The sequence below is a fragment of the Agelaius phoeniceus genome, chromosome 3 (genome assembly GCF_051311805.1).
Source record: "Agelaius phoeniceus isolate bAgePho1 chromosome 3, bAgePho1.hap1, whole genome shotgun sequence".
Classification (NCBI taxonomy): Eukaryota; Metazoa; Chordata; class Aves; order Passeriformes; family Icteridae; genus Agelaius; species Agelaius phoeniceus.
Window position 1 is genome coordinate 102,383,080 of NC_135267.1, and position 15,741 is coordinate 102,398,820.

Here is a 15,741-nt window from a genome sequence, read left to right on the forward strand (position 1 = left end):
CACACACACACACACACGGACACGGACACGGACACACACACGTTTCCTTTCTCTCCATCTTCCCCAGGGCTCTCTCCCTCCTGAAGGGTGCAGAAGGGTTCAGGATCGTCCTGGCAGGCTGCAGGTCGGCCGGGGGGATGCGGGCAGGAACTGACCGACCAGGGCTGTGCTGGAGGCAGGCAGGGCATGGATGGGGACTGTCCCGGGCAGGCCGGGCAGGGCTAGGGGCAGGCAGGGCAGGGCTGGGGACTGCCCCAAGGAGGGAGGGCAGGGCTGCTGGGGGTGGGTCCGCAACCAGCCCTGCCTTTCAAAGTCCCTCGATCCGAGGAGGAATTCGGGAAATATTTCCAGCAGCGGGAGGACGAGGAGGAGGGCTGGAGCTGCTCCCCAGGAACGGCAGGGCCGGCGGCCGAGGGATGCGGAGGGAGGGGAGGCAGCCTGCGGGGCGGGCCGGCTGAGCGCATCCCCGGGGCGCGCCTGGGAGAGGGTGTGCGCGCGCGCTCCCTCCATCCATCCCTCCATCCCTCCCTTCCTTCCTCCCTCCCTTCTCCCTCCCTTCTCCCTCCCTCCCTCCCTCCCTCTCTCTCTCTGCCTCCCGCCCGCCGCCGCAGCCGCGCACCGGGGCTCCGCCGCCCGCCCCGCCGCGATGCCCCGCCGCTGCTGAGCCGGCCCCGGCGCCGCCCGCTCCCGCAGCCCGCCAGGTAGGACCGAGAGAGCGGCCGGCCCCCGCCCCGACCCTGCCCAGCCTCACGCTGCTTCCCAGAGCGCGATCCGAGTGCCGGCGGAGGCTGCCGGGGGGCGGCATGGGGCACCGGAGCCGTGCGGGAGCGATGGGGAGGCGGGGGTGGGATGCTCGCACTCGGCACACACGCCCGGGAACGCTCCCTACAACCCCGCCGCGGCACCTCCGGGCGGGCGGAGGGGCTCGCCGCCCTCCCCCGGCGGCCAATCGCGACATGTCGCGACGGGAGGCGCGGCTGCGGCGGGGGTCGCTCCCCCGCTAGCCCGGGAGCCGGGCATTGCCGGGCATTGCCGGGCATTGCCGGGCATTGCCGGGCAGGTGGGGTCGGGCAGGGGCTGAGGCACATCTCCTTGCCGGGGGGCTCGGGGCGCATCCCCCGTGCGCGGCGGGGCGCGGTGCCTCCGCCTGGCGGGGCTGTGCGAGCCTCCGGGCAGCGCTGCTCTCCCTGCCTCGAAACGCTGCCCGAGGGGAGTGCTCGGAGGCACCTGCAGCCACGCCGAAATTCCCATTTTCCTCTCGAACAGCGTGCGGTATGAAGGGCTGGCATTAAGCACTGCTCATCACGTAGGCTTTGTCTAGGTGGAAGCATGGCTGGGGCTCTTCCGTCATCTTGAGTTTAATTCTTTATTCACAGCCTTGTTGCTTCCCTCCCCACCGAGCCATGCAAAACAACTCCACACTCTGCTCTGTCTCCAAGGCGAGAGCAAACTGCCAAAATGTTGCAGAAATGCAGCAAACACTAGGGAGGACTGGAGTCTGAAAATGAAAGCTGTAGTAAAATCACAAGGTCACGGGTGTGAGGGTGCGAGCGTGTGCTTTCAGGGCTCCTTTTCGCCTGCGCTTTGCAGGAACCTGTTCATTCCTCCAGTCCCAGATGTTGCAAATTCGCAAGTCAGGCAATTGAAATGAAGGCTGAGGGAGGCTGGGGTTCTCTGTGTGCTCCCCTGGCACCTGCCTAGGAATTCACGTGCTGTTTGTCGCCATCGCAAAGGGAAGGGGTGTGCTTTTGTTTAGAAAAGGGAAGCTGGGACACTTGTGTATTGATGTGATGGTGGCATCCAGGAAAAAAAGAGCTGTGACATATGGCTTTGGTTGGGGACGTGGCTATCATCAAAGAAAGGCATTGGCATTTGTGATCATTTGGGAACGTCTCTTAGCTGTTCCTTTCTCCCCTTTTCCTTCTGATTGGTTCTGCAATAGTAGCTTTGCCTATTGTCCAGCACAGACATTAAGGCCAAATAGGGAAATAATGTGACATTTCTAGGACCACCACCTGCCAGCCAAGCCATGAGCCCCCACCACCAACTCCTAGGAAAGCTGTCTGACTCCTCTTACACCCCCACCAGCTCACCTCACCAGCTGACATGGACAACTCCTAAGTCAGTGCTGAGGAGCCACATTGGTCAAAGCTTCCTCTCTACCAGACTTTGCATTCCAGATACCTGAGGAGGTTGGACACACTCTCTGTGTCCAGCACCCCTGAGTGTCAGCAGCAGCACAGTTCTAACCTGATGAAACTTGGCTTGCTTCTCCTTCCCTCACTTTCTCTAAGGTTTTTGCAATCTCTTGGCTGTGAATGGCTCCTGAAACTTAAATGTTCACTGTCCTGTACCTGCCCAGGCTGTGCCTTGTCTTCTCACCTGGCACTACTGCACATGACATGGCACAAACTTGGATTTATGTCCTCACTGTTGGGAGTCTCTACAGCACCTAAAAGGATGCTGTATAGGCACAGCCACTTCTCTGCCTTTTGTAGTGCTCTGATACTCTCAGGGCATTCAGGGTTGCGATTTTCAGGTGTTACATCTGGGACAGAATTTGGATTTTTGCTGTGGCTTTGAGGGGACACAGTCCTGATTGCTCACTGGGGAAAAAAAGCCCTGTTCTCCAGCATCCTAATGAAACTTAGATCCTGTAATAAAGCCCAGTGCCCTGCAAGATACAAGCATCACTGGGCAATCAACCAACAGGTTGGTCATAGACAACACAAGTGACAGTGGCTCTCCTTGTGACTGGCATGGGAACAACCTGGAGCTCTGTCCAAGCTCAGAGTGCTGGGATCTGCACGTGCTCCCAGCTCCTGGACTTCAGCGCACACAGCTGTGCAAATCCTGGCTGCACCTGGGGCTGCTGCAGGCTGCTGTGCTCTGGCATCCACTGTGGGCTGAACTCCCTGGCTGGGCTTTCCCTTGCCAAGGGTGTGAGTGGGATCTCTCCAGCTGCTTTCAGGAACCTTGGAGGAACTTGGCTTTTGCTGTTATCTCTATCCCTCTGGTGATTTTAACTGAAATTGGAAAGAGGGGGGAGCCATGTGAACAGACAGACAGACATGGAAACTGTGATTTCATGTGCCTGGCTTCCTAAGGAAACCTGGCTACAAATAGAAGTGAGATTTGGTGCTGCAAAGAGCTCCTGAGGAGACAGAGAAGGCGGGGGAGTCTGAGGAGAAGGAAGGGTGGCTAACCTTGTGTGTGAGGTAGGTAAAGAAAGGCTGGCACACACCCGGGCTTAGAATCCCTTGCCTGAGGTCTGGGGGTCTAAAAGCTGGCCCTCTGCTTGGCACTAGCATCCAGCTCCCTCTAGAGTCAGCCGTGCCAGAGCTGTGCCTCTGGACGTGCCTCTGCTGGGAGGTGCTACCACCCTTCCCCAGGCAGGAGCAGCCACACAGATGGATGGAGCATGCCAGGGTGAGCCCCAGCCCAGCCCAGCCTGCCCAGCTCCTGCCTAGTACCGTGCCTGAATTGCTCAGGTCAACAACCTGCATCTCCATCAGTCTTCCCGCACAGCCATCCCCATGGACATCTCCCCCTCCTCATCCCTGGATGTTCACAGGGACCTGGGGATGGGGATTTATCTCCTCTCCCTTGAAGCTTTCTGTTCCTGCCCAGGGGAGCATCCCGCTGCACAGAAGACCCAAACACAGCTACAAAACCCAGTGCAAAAACAGTCCCAGAGGGAAGAGAGGACACAGGCACAGGGGAAAGCAAGAGGCCTGTTAATTCCTCCCTTCTGGCCTCTTTGGAGCACCTCTGGGCAGATACTTCCTCCCCAGGCTGCCCAAGAGCCTCAGGCTTATTAGCAGTGTTTTACTCCCCCAGCACTCACGGGAGATGCTCTGCCCATGTTACACAGAGCCATGGAGCACAGGGAGATGCTGGGCTGCCCTGAGATCACACAGGGAGTCTGCCAGCCAGGCAGCCTCAGGGCCAGCTCATGGAGAACAGGCAGACTGTGCTAAAATCAGCAAGGGAGATGCACAGGCACAGAGGAAGGCATCAGCAACTCAAGAGGAATCACAGGGAAGAGCCTGATGCTGCTTGATAAAGAAGAGACCAAAGGCAGGTGGTAAGGGTAAAGAAATGGTCTGAAGACAGCAGCAAGTAGGAAGACAGTTGTTTGAGAAGCAGACAAGCAAACAAACAAAAAACCCCAGTCCCAGAGAAATGTGGCATTTCCCCCTTGCTTCTTATTTCCTGGTATATTCCTTGCTGAGATCTTGAGTCGTGGGAGAAAGGGACAACTTGACACTTGGTCTCCATGTGTGAAAAGCAAGACTGCAATCTCCCTAACAAACAGTTCCAAGCTCATTTTCTGCAAGCTGCCCCCAAATTCATCCAAAGCGGTTGAAATTTTCTATCAGGGATGTTTTATTTTCTCTATTTGTCCGTTTATTTTGGAGAGTTGCTGGGGAAATTGTGGAAGGAGATTGGATGTTTCATTGAAGAGATAGGATACTCGGAAAAATCAGTTGCAGACTGATAATTATTCTTACTTTTTAATGTCCTTTACAGAAACCAGGGTGGCCTGATGTGTGTTTTACTTGATCGGCTTCATGGAGGGCTTGTGCCTCTGACTATATTTGGAAAGGTTTTGATGTTTTTTGTACTGATGCAATCAGGATGCTGATGGCCTGGAAATCATTTTCCTGATGTGGAGATCTCCAGGGTCATGGGTAGGGGATGCCAACAGGCTGTGCCTGTTTTGGAGTGGTAGAGCTGGGTGAAAGGGAGCAGGAGCCAGGCAGAGCCAGAGCAGGGAAGCGAGCCAAGGGTTTTCCAAGTAGTGTTTAAAGAGCCGTCACGCTATGCTGCCCTGAGTGGCAGCACAGCCTTTGGACTTAGCAGCTCTCCTGCACGGTTTGGATGTGCCAGTGCAGCAGAAGGGTCCTTTTCCTGTCCTGGTGGGTGAATCTCACAGCTGTCAGGAGCTCAGTTTTACCAAAGCTGCGCCACGGGGTCAGTACCAAGATCAAAAGCGAAGCCAGCGGAGCCTGTGTCTGCCCAGACAGATCTCCAAGCACCCTGTACCTCCTTGCAGGGCTCTTGGCATCCCTTTTGTGTCCCTTGGCTGCATGAAGCTGGACCTGTGATGGTCAGAGACCAGATGGTTTGTTTGGGTTATTTTTTTCCCTACAGCCATATCTTTTCCCAGACCAGGCTCTGCCCAAGCTGTCTGCTGGAGAGCAGGCTGCTGATTCCAGTGAGTCTGCACAGGTGTACAGGCTTGGGCACAGCCAGGCAGGGCCAGCAGCAGAGGAGAAGTTCACTGTTCCTCCAGAGATGGGGCCATGGCTGTAAGTGCCCGGCACGGAGGCAAGGCATGCAGTGCTTCTTCCCAGGAAGATTGCAGTAGATTCTTCTTCTCCTGCAAGAGAAAACGGGGGACAGGTGCCGTAACCTGGGGACTTCAGGTTTGACCATGGGGTAGGAGAGAGTCAGTCTTTTTGGGGCTTGCTGTCTTTTCCCCTGGAACAGGGTGGGGAGCAGCTGAGCTGCTTTGTGCCTCTGATCTCTGTGTGCAGGCTGGCTGTACCTTGCAGGGACCACTAGCTGCTTCCTCCTCAGTTTTTGGCCCCTCTGGTTGAAGGGACACCGTCTTTCTCCAGCCTGTGACACCAGAAAAGGTTGGCTTGAGCTGCCTTCCCTGTCTCTCCCTAGTGCACTCTTGCTAGGAAAAGGTCCTCTCTTGTCTAGCTCTGACTGTCGGATGGGAATCCCCGTGGTGTTGCAACACGCTCCTGGTTGTGCTCCCACATCGAGCTGCAAAGCAACCACTTTCCTTGAATAACAAACTTTTACTGGTCCCAGCAAGCAACCAGGCACCCTGTGGGGAGAGGGTGCTGCTCCAGCCTCCTGCACACTGGTGACACAGCTGTGGTGACACCTCCCATCCCAGCTGGCAGTAAATTGGCAGGAATGATGCTCATGATGAAGATGATGGTGTCGCAGTGGGGTGGGCACTGTTGGGGGCTGTAATGGTGTGAACACTGCTGTGTGCCAGCTGCTCTGTGCACGTTTTCTGTGGGATGCTGGGAGAAAATTTCCATGTGGAAAGCCTTTCAGTCTTTCTTTGTGTGGCCACTGATTCCTCCTGAGCCCAAGCCATTTCCTTCCTTGCCCAGTCCTTCTGTAATTAAAGTGTCTGGACCAGCAGTGGTTTTTTAGTGCTCTTAAAAATAATGGTGCTTCTAGTGTGGTGCAAATGGTCATAGACCCCTGTGTGATACCAAGCTTTAGGAAAATAACAGGGAGGGTCTTACAGGGGATATTTCAAAGCTGAAGTGCCTCGATGGAGATGGGACTTTTGCGAGGCTGCTGCAAAGAAAAAGCTGTGCTTTGTTGAAATGCAGAGCAGCTCTTAGGCTGGCTTTGCATGCAGCAGCCAGTCAGCCTGAAGGATTGATGCTGCCAGGGAAAGATCAGAGCAGAGTCTAAAAGGCTGTTTCCTCCCCATCTGGCAGCTCCTCAGCTGGGGGGCAGGAGCATGAGCTGGCAGCAGGAGCTCTCTCCTACCAATTTGTAAAACCTAGAGCTCCCATGTCCAGCAGGAAGGCAAATATCTCTACAACCCTCCCAGCCCTGCTGTGGGCAGCAGCTGCCCTCCTGGTGTTTGACAGCACCAAGGGGTGGAAGAAAGGCTGGACTGACAACCCTTGGCCAGAGCTCCATCTAAGCTGAGCTTGTTCTGGAGCCTCTCCCAGGCTTTCCTCCCTGACTGTGCAGAAACACCTGCTGGCACCCCTGTGGAGCTTGTCTGGAAAGGGAAAGGGGCTCAGGAGAATCCAGGCTGGGCTCTGTCTCTCCTGGTTAGTTTTGGCTGTCCCTGAGAGCTCTCCAGCAGCACCAGGACAGTTCCCCTGCTGCAGTGGTAAAAAGGGCTCAGGGTGCTGTCCCTGGGTGTCAGGTGGTGCTTGTGGGCAGGGCAGTGCTGGGATTTTTCACCACACGTGTATGGCCAGCACCCAGCCTGAGGGCAGCCTGAGCCCCTGCCCTGTGCTGCCCTGATCCCTCTGTCCCCAGAGGCTCTGGGACAGTGCCACCAAGGCCATGAGCACCGGGGCAGGCAGGGTTTGCCAGGGCTGCCAGCCTGGCACTGTGCATCAGCTGCTGCACACGCTGTTATTGCTGATGGCCAGGATGGGAAATGCAATTGAGACCTTAATGAAAAGCTAACAAAGTTGGGTTTGGAGGGAGGGCTGCTCTTCAGGTAGCCTTGCTTCCCCTTGCAGCATGTTGGAAATGATTTTTCTGGGAATATTCCTACACTATGCCACAGTGTGCCTTGCTTCCCCTTGCAGCATGTTGGAAATGATTTTTCTGGGAATATTCCTACACTATGCCACAGTGTGCTGACTGTGAGCTGAGACTGTAGGCAAATGCAGAGCAAGAGGGTCTCTGGGGACCAAGCTGTTTATTTTGGATTGTACAAATAAAGAAATGCTGATGATTTAATAGCAGGTGCTTCTCAGAGATATTTTGAGTGCCAGGCTCTGGCTGCATGTGTGTAACTAGCATGTTGTGGCCAAGCATTTTCTAGCCCTTCATAATTCCTGAGCCTCACTGTGAATTGGTTTAAGTAGGAAAGCTGGTCATGATGTGTGAACCTCGCCTGATGACTACACCACAAAATGCTGGAGGAAGTACAGCAGAGTTGGGGGATGCTGCTGCTGCTGCCCAAAGGATGCACATTGGCATGCTTGGTGGATGTCTCTTCCAAAGCTCCAGCCATTTCTTATCCCTCTCCAGAAAAGCTCCACATTTCTTACCTCCTGACATCTGAGGGAAAAATATTATTTGTACATGGAGTGCTGGTTGGGAATGCCAGAAATACGGATTGCTCAGATGCAAGCCTCTAGGCCTTTTTTCCTCCTGTTTAAAGTAGTATGGGACTTGATTTCAAACAAACAAACAAACAAAATAAACAAACCAGAACAAAACCCAGCTTACATTAGAATGTTTGAAAGGGGAAACACATGGTAAATAAAGTTTAAATTACTTATTAATTTGATTTCGTGGGTGTCTTTTTTTTCTGAATGAGACTTCCAGTATCCAAATCCTTTTAAGACTGGAGAGTTGGTCCAAAGTGTGATGGGACTCTCCTATTCTTCATGACCTAAATCAGTGACCCAAAGCATAATATTTTTTCTAGAACCATCTGTTTTCTCTTCTTGCCAAGGGGATTTCACAATGCCTGATTGCTCTGAATAATTGTACATGTGCAGGGATATGACTTGCCACAGGGAGAAAAATTAACTGAACAAGGACAGGTGGATGTTCTTGAGTTTTCTGAAGAAACTACTACCCTTTAGAAGGAGAGGGTGAAGAACCATGCAACTGAGTAATATTTTATGCCTACCACGAATTTTTTTAAGCCTACATATTTAAAAAGGAAACAAAACTACACTTAGAAGCTATCTGGGATTAACAGAGTAGGTACCGAGTCAGCCTGTGTTTGACAGGCCCTTTATCAAATGTCTCCATGACTTGGTTTGGAGCAGTGTGAAACACAGGAGTACAGATGTTGGGTGACTAATTCATGCTTCAGCTAAATTTCAATGACCATGAATGCACATCTGTTTCAGCTTAGCCATCCACTGAAGGGTGTGCAACAAGGTGCTCCTCTTTGCAAACATCATGCTTGCATTTTTTTCACTTTGGGCTTGTAAGCAGTGGTCACAGCTCACATTTGGGAAAGCAGAAGATACCCAGGCACTACGATCAGGGGGGCAATGAGTCTGGTAGTAAGAGCTTTTTTGTGGCATTAGCAAGATTCCTAATGCAAACAACTTTATTTTAAATCTGGCTTCCTACAAGAGACTTGCTTTTTCTTGTTCAATTCATCTGTTCTTATCACCCAGCTTTCTGATTTGCTCACTTCCTCCACTATGTATCGTTTTATTTTCTTAATTGCAATACCAGGGAGTGGGGGGTTGGAGGCAGACCAACAGTTCCTGGTGAGAAAATGCCATTTATATGAAACTGTCTTGATAAATTCTCAGTATTACCTTCCCAGACCAATAATAGTGCTACAGCATCAATAAATAAAAGCAAACGGAGGAGAGGGCTTTGATCCGCCATTACAGTGTCTCTTTGTGGAGCAGATCCCATACTGTGGTGTGGGATGGTACTCCTTGATTCCTCCAGCCAGTTGTTCCCTTGCACACAGCTCTGTCCCTGCATGATGTGCCCCTGCCCTAATGAGGAGTTAAAACCTTTCATGGCTGAGCTTTGTTGGTTTTTTCTTTAAGGGGTGGGGGGTTTTTCTGAGGAAAATCAGCTCAGCTTTTTGTATTTCCCAATGCAGTCGAGGTATTGACGTGCTCATTTTCCTCTCTTCATAGAAACATTTTTAAGTACCATCTGATTAAATTAACTTGGATTGGAGAAGCGTGGTATAGCAAAGGCTCTCCTTGAGGAGAAAATACAGCTTTAATAACTAGGGATCTAGCTTTATTGGCTAGTAAATTTGAGAATGTAACACTGAGCATGCCCAGGCTTTTTTTTTTTTTTTTTTTTTTTTACTGAGCATCTCTTTGTACTTAAAGGCATCTGTTCTGTCGGTTTATGCACTGTTAACTAACTGCAAACCTCTTTAACAGCTCCTCTACATTGCTGGAAAATCCTGAGGCAGGACAAAGGCAAGAACGGCTGTCATGCCTGATGACTGATGTTGTAAATGGAGTGAGAAAGGCCCTTGAAGGGGAAGCCGTCAAAGCTGACCTAGTGGGAAAAGAGCGTAGGGACATGTTTCCTCTAGAAGCATGCCAAGAGAGCCAGGCTTCGATGCATATGCGGCTCTTTCCAGTTTTGGGAAGGTGCAAAGTGATGCACTGTGGAAGGAATGGCTCCAAAATCATTAATTACAGGCTGCCCTTCTGGTGCACCTTATGACCAAGTTACTGTTAAGAGTAAGGTTTTGCCAGGGCTCAAGCTCACTTTGTGCAGATTTCCAGTGTGGAGTAGATGCTTGGGAGGACTGTGAGCAAGAAAAGACTGTGAAATACATAGCTTACAGTGATTAAAAAACTATAAAAATACTTTTTAAGCATGATGAGGGGATAGTAGATTTCCCTGTCCTCTCCTGCTCTTACCCTGAATTCCAGTGAAGTGAGTGCACTGTAATTTTGAAATGGGAAACACTTCTGCCAGCTGTGAAGCAGAACGATGGGCTTTAATTAGATTAGAGTAACAAGAAAATGCAATTGAACAAATAGGTTTTCAACAAAGAGAAAGAAACATCATGGTAGCTAAAGGGGGTAGGTGCTAGCTCGCTGGTACCATCTGAATCCATCCTGGTTCAGATGACTGAACTAGAGGATTTCTACAGGGAAAACATCACCAATCATAACAAAATGGGCTCATCTGCTGCATCTTCTTGAGTAACAGGATAACTTGATCCTATCTTCAGAGAGGAAAATCTGTTATCTCTGGTTGGCCTCACTTAATCTTTGCTTTTTGCCTCTTCAGGTTGAGGATGTTCGGGACCCGTCTGGTGGAAGCGGCCATGTCACGAGTAACTCCTGCACACGCCTCCTCAGGGAGCTTCCCTCTGCTGAGCCTTGTCCTGGTGCTGCTCCTCCATGCAGAGGGCACACGTGCGGAGAGCCCCAGTGAACTGCCCTCCAATGACACCGAGGAGTGTGCTGGCTCCTACATCTGTAAGAAGGGAGTGATTTTACCAATATGGGAACCCCAGGACCCCTCGTTTGGGGACAAAATTGCTCGGGCAACGGTGTATTTTGTAGCCATGGTGTACATGTTCCTGGGAGTGTCCATCATAGCCGACCGTTTCATGTCCTCCATCGAAGTCATTACGTCCCAAGAGCGGGAAATAACCATCAAGAAGCCCAACGGCGAGACCAGCAAAACCACCGTGAGGATCTGGAACGAGACTGTTTCCAACCTCACGCTGATGGCCTTGGGCTCGTCTGCTCCGGAGATCCTCCTGTCTGTCATCGAGGTGTGCGGCCATGGCTTCACGGCGGGGGACCTGGGGCCGAGCACGATCGTGGGGAGTGCTGCCTTCAACATGTTTGTCATCATTGCAATCTGTGTGTACGTGGTGCCAGATGGAGAGATAAGGAAGATCAAGCACTTGCGAGTGTTTTTTGTTACAGCGGCCTGGAGCATCTTTGCCTACACTTGGCTTTACATTATTTTATCTGTGTCTTCTCCTGGGATTGTGGAGGTTTGGGAAGGCTTGCTCACCTTCTTCTTCTTCCCCATCTGTGTGGTGTTTGCCTGGATAGCTGACAGGAGGCTTTTATTTTACAAGTACGTCTACAAGAAATACCGAGCTGGCAAGCAGAGAGGCATGATCATTGAGCATGAGGGTGACCGGCCCTCCTCCAAGGCCGACATTGAGATGGACGGAAAGGTTGCTAATTCTCACGTGGAGAACTTTTTGGATGGGACACTGGTGTTGGAGGTGGACGAGAAAGACCAGGATGACGAGGAAGCCAGGAGGGAAATGGCTCGGATCCTGAAGGAGCTGAAACAAAAGCACCCAGACAAGGAAATTGAGCAGCTCATAGAGTTGGCCAACTACCAGGTCCTGAGCCAGCAGCAGAAGAGCAGGGCCTTCTACCGCATCCAGGCCACCCGGCTCATGACCGGCGCTGGCAACATCCTGAAGAGACACGCCGCAGACCAGGCCCGCAAGGCCGTCAGCATGCACGAGGTCAACAGCGAGGTGACCGAAAACGATCCCGTCAGCAAGCTCTACTTCGAGCAGGGCACCTACCAGTGCTTGGAGAACTGCGGCACCGTGGCCCTGACCATCGTCCGCCGGGGAGGAGACCTGACCAACACGGTGTACGTCGACTTCCGGACAGAGGACGGCACGGCCAATGCCGGCTCTGACTACGAGTTCACGGAGGGGACGGTGGTCTTCAAGCCTGGAGAGACCCAGAAGGAAATCCGCGTTGGCATCATCGACGATGACATATTTGAGGAGGATGAGAACTTCCTGGTCCATCTCAGCAACGTCCGTGTGAGCACCGAGGCCTCAGATGAGGGCGTTCTTGAGGCCAGCCGTGTCTCAACACTCGCCTGCTTGGGATCACCGTCTACTGCCACCGTCACCATTTTTGACGATGACCACGCCGGCATCTTCACCTTCGAGGAGCCAGTAACACACATCAGTGAAAGTGTAGGAACCATGGAAGTGAAAGTGTTGCGAACCTCTGGAGCACGAGGAAATGTAATTGTGCCCTACAAAACCATTGAAGGCACGGCCAAAGGTGGAGGAGAGGACTTTGAAGACACCTGTGGGGAGCTGGAGTTCCAGAATGATGAGATAGTGTAAGTCAAGGTTTTATTTGTTTTTTACAGTCCCTGTTTCTCCTGAAATAAAATGCACTTAGCTCCCAGAGCTGCACTGGAGGTGTTTGGGTGCCAGTGCATTGCAATAAGCCATGAATGGCCTCAGGTGCTGTGGGGAGCCTGAAACACTGCTGTGTCCCTGCCTTGCCAGCAGACTGGAGAGTGATGCCTGGTCAGGGGCACTGCAGCCCTCCAGCAGCAGGGAGGTGGAGCTGATTGGGAGCTGTAGCCATGCACTGAGCAGATCTCTACAGCCTCTGCTGCAGCTTCTACTGCTCTGCAGTAGAGCAGAGAACAAACCCCACCCAGGCATGCGGGCCTGAACTGCAAAGGGCTTGAACTGAGTGTGTGAATTGTGGTACCTGCTTCCTGTTTCCTGTTGAGGCTCAGATCATCCAGTACTGGGTCACAGCTGTCCTACTGATGCTCTGCTCAGGGCTTTGCTGAAGGTTGCTTCACCTCTTCCTGTTCTAAAGGATGCAGGCCTGGGTCATTCTCCAATATGTGTCTTGAAAAAATGCTGTCATGCAGGGAAGCCTCATGGTTAGGATGTAACTGCAGCCACATTCAGCTGCTTGCAAGTAAAAAAGGAGGCTGAAAGCTGTTGGAGGCTGCTCTTGAGTATTGCTATTTGGATGGTGGGGAAATTATTAGTGCTGTAGCCTTATTACAATATGTGGAGAGCATAAATTTGCTCAATAAATCACAGTAGAAAACATCTATCCTTGGGTATGTCATGAAGACATTTCCTTGCCCAGCTGGTGCTCTGGAAGGAGTAAGGGTTGGGAGCTGTGTTTTTCCAGTCTGAGGCTCTTCCTACAGTGAATTCTGTGTTTGCAGACAACAGGGACTAAGTTCTGTAGCACAAAAACACTGCCTAGAACTGAAAGAAGTAACTGGTAAAGGGCACTGCTGTGTAAAGGGAGAGCGAAATTTTGGCTTGGGTGTTATTTATTGTGCTGCTGGTCTCCCAGGAGCTGAAACAAACCATGGTGTGTGCCCAGAGTAGTCCTTGTGTTCTGTCTGTCACCTGTGTCTGCTGTGTCTGCAGAGGGAGAATGAAACTTCTTCATAAAACTTCTTGAAGTAGATGGCAGGGGGGAAAAGGTGATTTGTAGTTCTCAGGCAGGATTTATACCAGTTGGGATTTTGACTTCCCAGGAAAAACTGAGCAAAAAGTTCACAGCTCTACAATGTTGTAGCTCTGGAGGCTACAACAGACATGCTGCTCACACAAGGGTCGAGAGCACATGGCTCCTGACTCCTGAATGCTAAATGTAGTAGAGAGGAATGCATTTATTTGAATTTTTTTATCATTTTGGGAGAAGCAGGGAGTTGTCTGCAAAGATCCAATGAACTAGGCTATAAGGATATCTCCAAAGGCTCTTTGCTTTTTATCCAGGTCACTCAGCACTACCAAAACTGGGCTAGTGGCAGTTAGCCTTTGCCATTTGTTCCCAGCTCCCATGGGATATGACATGTTTACATGGCAGGCCAAACACACGGCCACAGGCTCTGTAACAGTGCTCAGAGAGGCTTGGAATATGCCTTGCCTTGGATCCAGCACTGTGGCCAGGATCTCTGTGCTGTCCTTCATCCAAGACCTGTGTCTGTGCTGGCCCTTGGTGCTTGGGCTGTGATGAGGCAAGGTGTTCTCCCCAGCACTGCTGTGCCTGGTGTGGCCTTCCCTCCTCTGAGCTGTTCACCTCTGACTTTTGCCGACAGCCCAGTAACCAAGGGGTGTGCTGGAAGCCAGCTGACCACATCCTGTGGGATCTGTGCTGGTGTGCCCTCACCAGGGCTGCAAGCCTCCTCCTTCCTCTTCTTACCAGCTGCCAGAATGTGCACAGCCAGCAAGAAGCAGGGGAAAGGAGCTTTCTCAGAAACCCAAGCCTACCATTGTATCTCTTATTGTCTTTAAACTGTCCCTCCCAGGAATCACAGTGAGTGATGGCACCTCAGAAGTGTAAGGAGGTGGTGACTGCAGGGACAGATGTTGACCAAGGGGCTCTCTCCATTCAGGTGGGAGAGGACACTGGCAGAATGAAACCAATGGTACATATTCCAATCTATCCATGGGCTCAAAGGCAGTATTAATCTAAGGCTCAGCTATTAATCTAAAACTCAGCTGCCACAGTCCATGCTCAGGTGCTGGGTGGTACAATCTGACTGGCAGATTTTCTGCCAGGTCCATGTTTTGCCTGGACACGAGTTTAGGACAACACAGAGGCAGAGGGTTCCTGATGCTGAGCTGCTGCTTACAGGCATGCTCCCCTGGAAGAATTTGCTCCAATAAATATATACTAGCACAATATGTGGATTATGGAGCTAAAGACTTTTTGCTCTGTCATTGCTTGATAGTGCTGTACTTCAGTTAAGCCACGGTTATATGGAATGGTGCAATTCCCTAGCATACTGGATTCAATAAAGTTCTAAAATTCTGGGTTTTCTCATGCTCTGATGGCCAAGAGATGTCTTTGCTGCCCTTTCTAAAGGTCTTTAGTGCCTCTTCAGTTCTGCCATTCAAGTCTGAATGAATCAGCTTGATAAAAGTGAGTAAGATGTGTTTTTCTGGGGCAGTAATAACAAAGGTAGGGCAGTACAGGGAGACATGAAGATGAAAGAAAAGCATGCACAAGCCTCTATTAGTAGAGGGCTGGCTTGCTGGTAAGTCCCAGTAAAATTAGAAAGCGCTGGGAGGGCCCTGATCTTCTGGAGACCTTCCTCTGGTTCCCAAAAGGCCTAATTATGTAACATGTTGTTTGTTTGCAGTGTCCAGAGAGACTTTCGCATTTTGCAATCTGTTGATGTCCCCCCTTCCCAGAATACACAAAATAGCAGTTTAACTGCTGAAGCCATGCTGCTCCTGTGCATTTAATCAAACATCTCATTCTGATGCTACCAAAAAAAGATGTGTAGTGGAGAAGATGTTGGTCCTCCTGTGGAACATTCAACCCAGCACTGCCTCTTGGAGTGGTGCTTTTCTGCTCCTTGTTCCTGGAGCACAGCTTGTGTGTTCAATGGATGCATGTTAGGTGAAATAAACAGCTTTTAGATGGGGTTTGCATGGCACATTGCTCCAAGCTTCTTGGGAAAAGGTGTCTGGCTGGGGTCTGAGCAAGGTCACTCTCAGTGATGCTGCACAGGTACCTGGGGCTCTGAGATATCAGTGTGGGTGCTGTGATTTAAAGTGTAAGAGAGCCTTTCCTCTGAGCCCAGCCTCAACAAGGTGGCTCCAGCCTTGTCTTGCACCTCCATTAATGATTGAAGCTTTCTGCAGGAGAACATGGGGAAGATGTGCACTTGTAGCCCTTCCTGCCCCCCCAGCTACTACAGCTATTGTGATCATAGAAGAGGTCACTGGTTCATCCAGGCAGTGTATTTTTATCTGCTGAC

General features: G+C 51.4%; 1 protein-coding gene across 4 annotated transcripts in view; it reads left to right on the forward strand.

Moving 5' to 3' along the window:
• Window positions 1-346: 346 nt before the first annotated feature.
• The window catches only part of SLC8A1 (solute carrier family 8 member A1), a 115,179-nt gene continuing 99,784 nt past the window's right edge, over window positions 347-15,741 (forward strand). For 2 of the 4 annotated variants that reach the window (XM_077176022.1, XM_054630301.2), the window contains exons 1-2: window positions 347-701; window positions 10,489-12,324. In XM_077176022.1, the coding sequence (XP_077032137.1) occupies window positions 10,496-12,324 (1,829 nt within the window). In that variant the 5' untranslated portion in view covers window positions 347-701; window positions 10,489-10,495. The remainder of the gene's footprint in view (window positions 702-10,488; window positions 12,325-15,741) is intronic. The other 2 variants (XM_077176021.1, XM_054630300.2) reach the window with 2 other exon arrangements.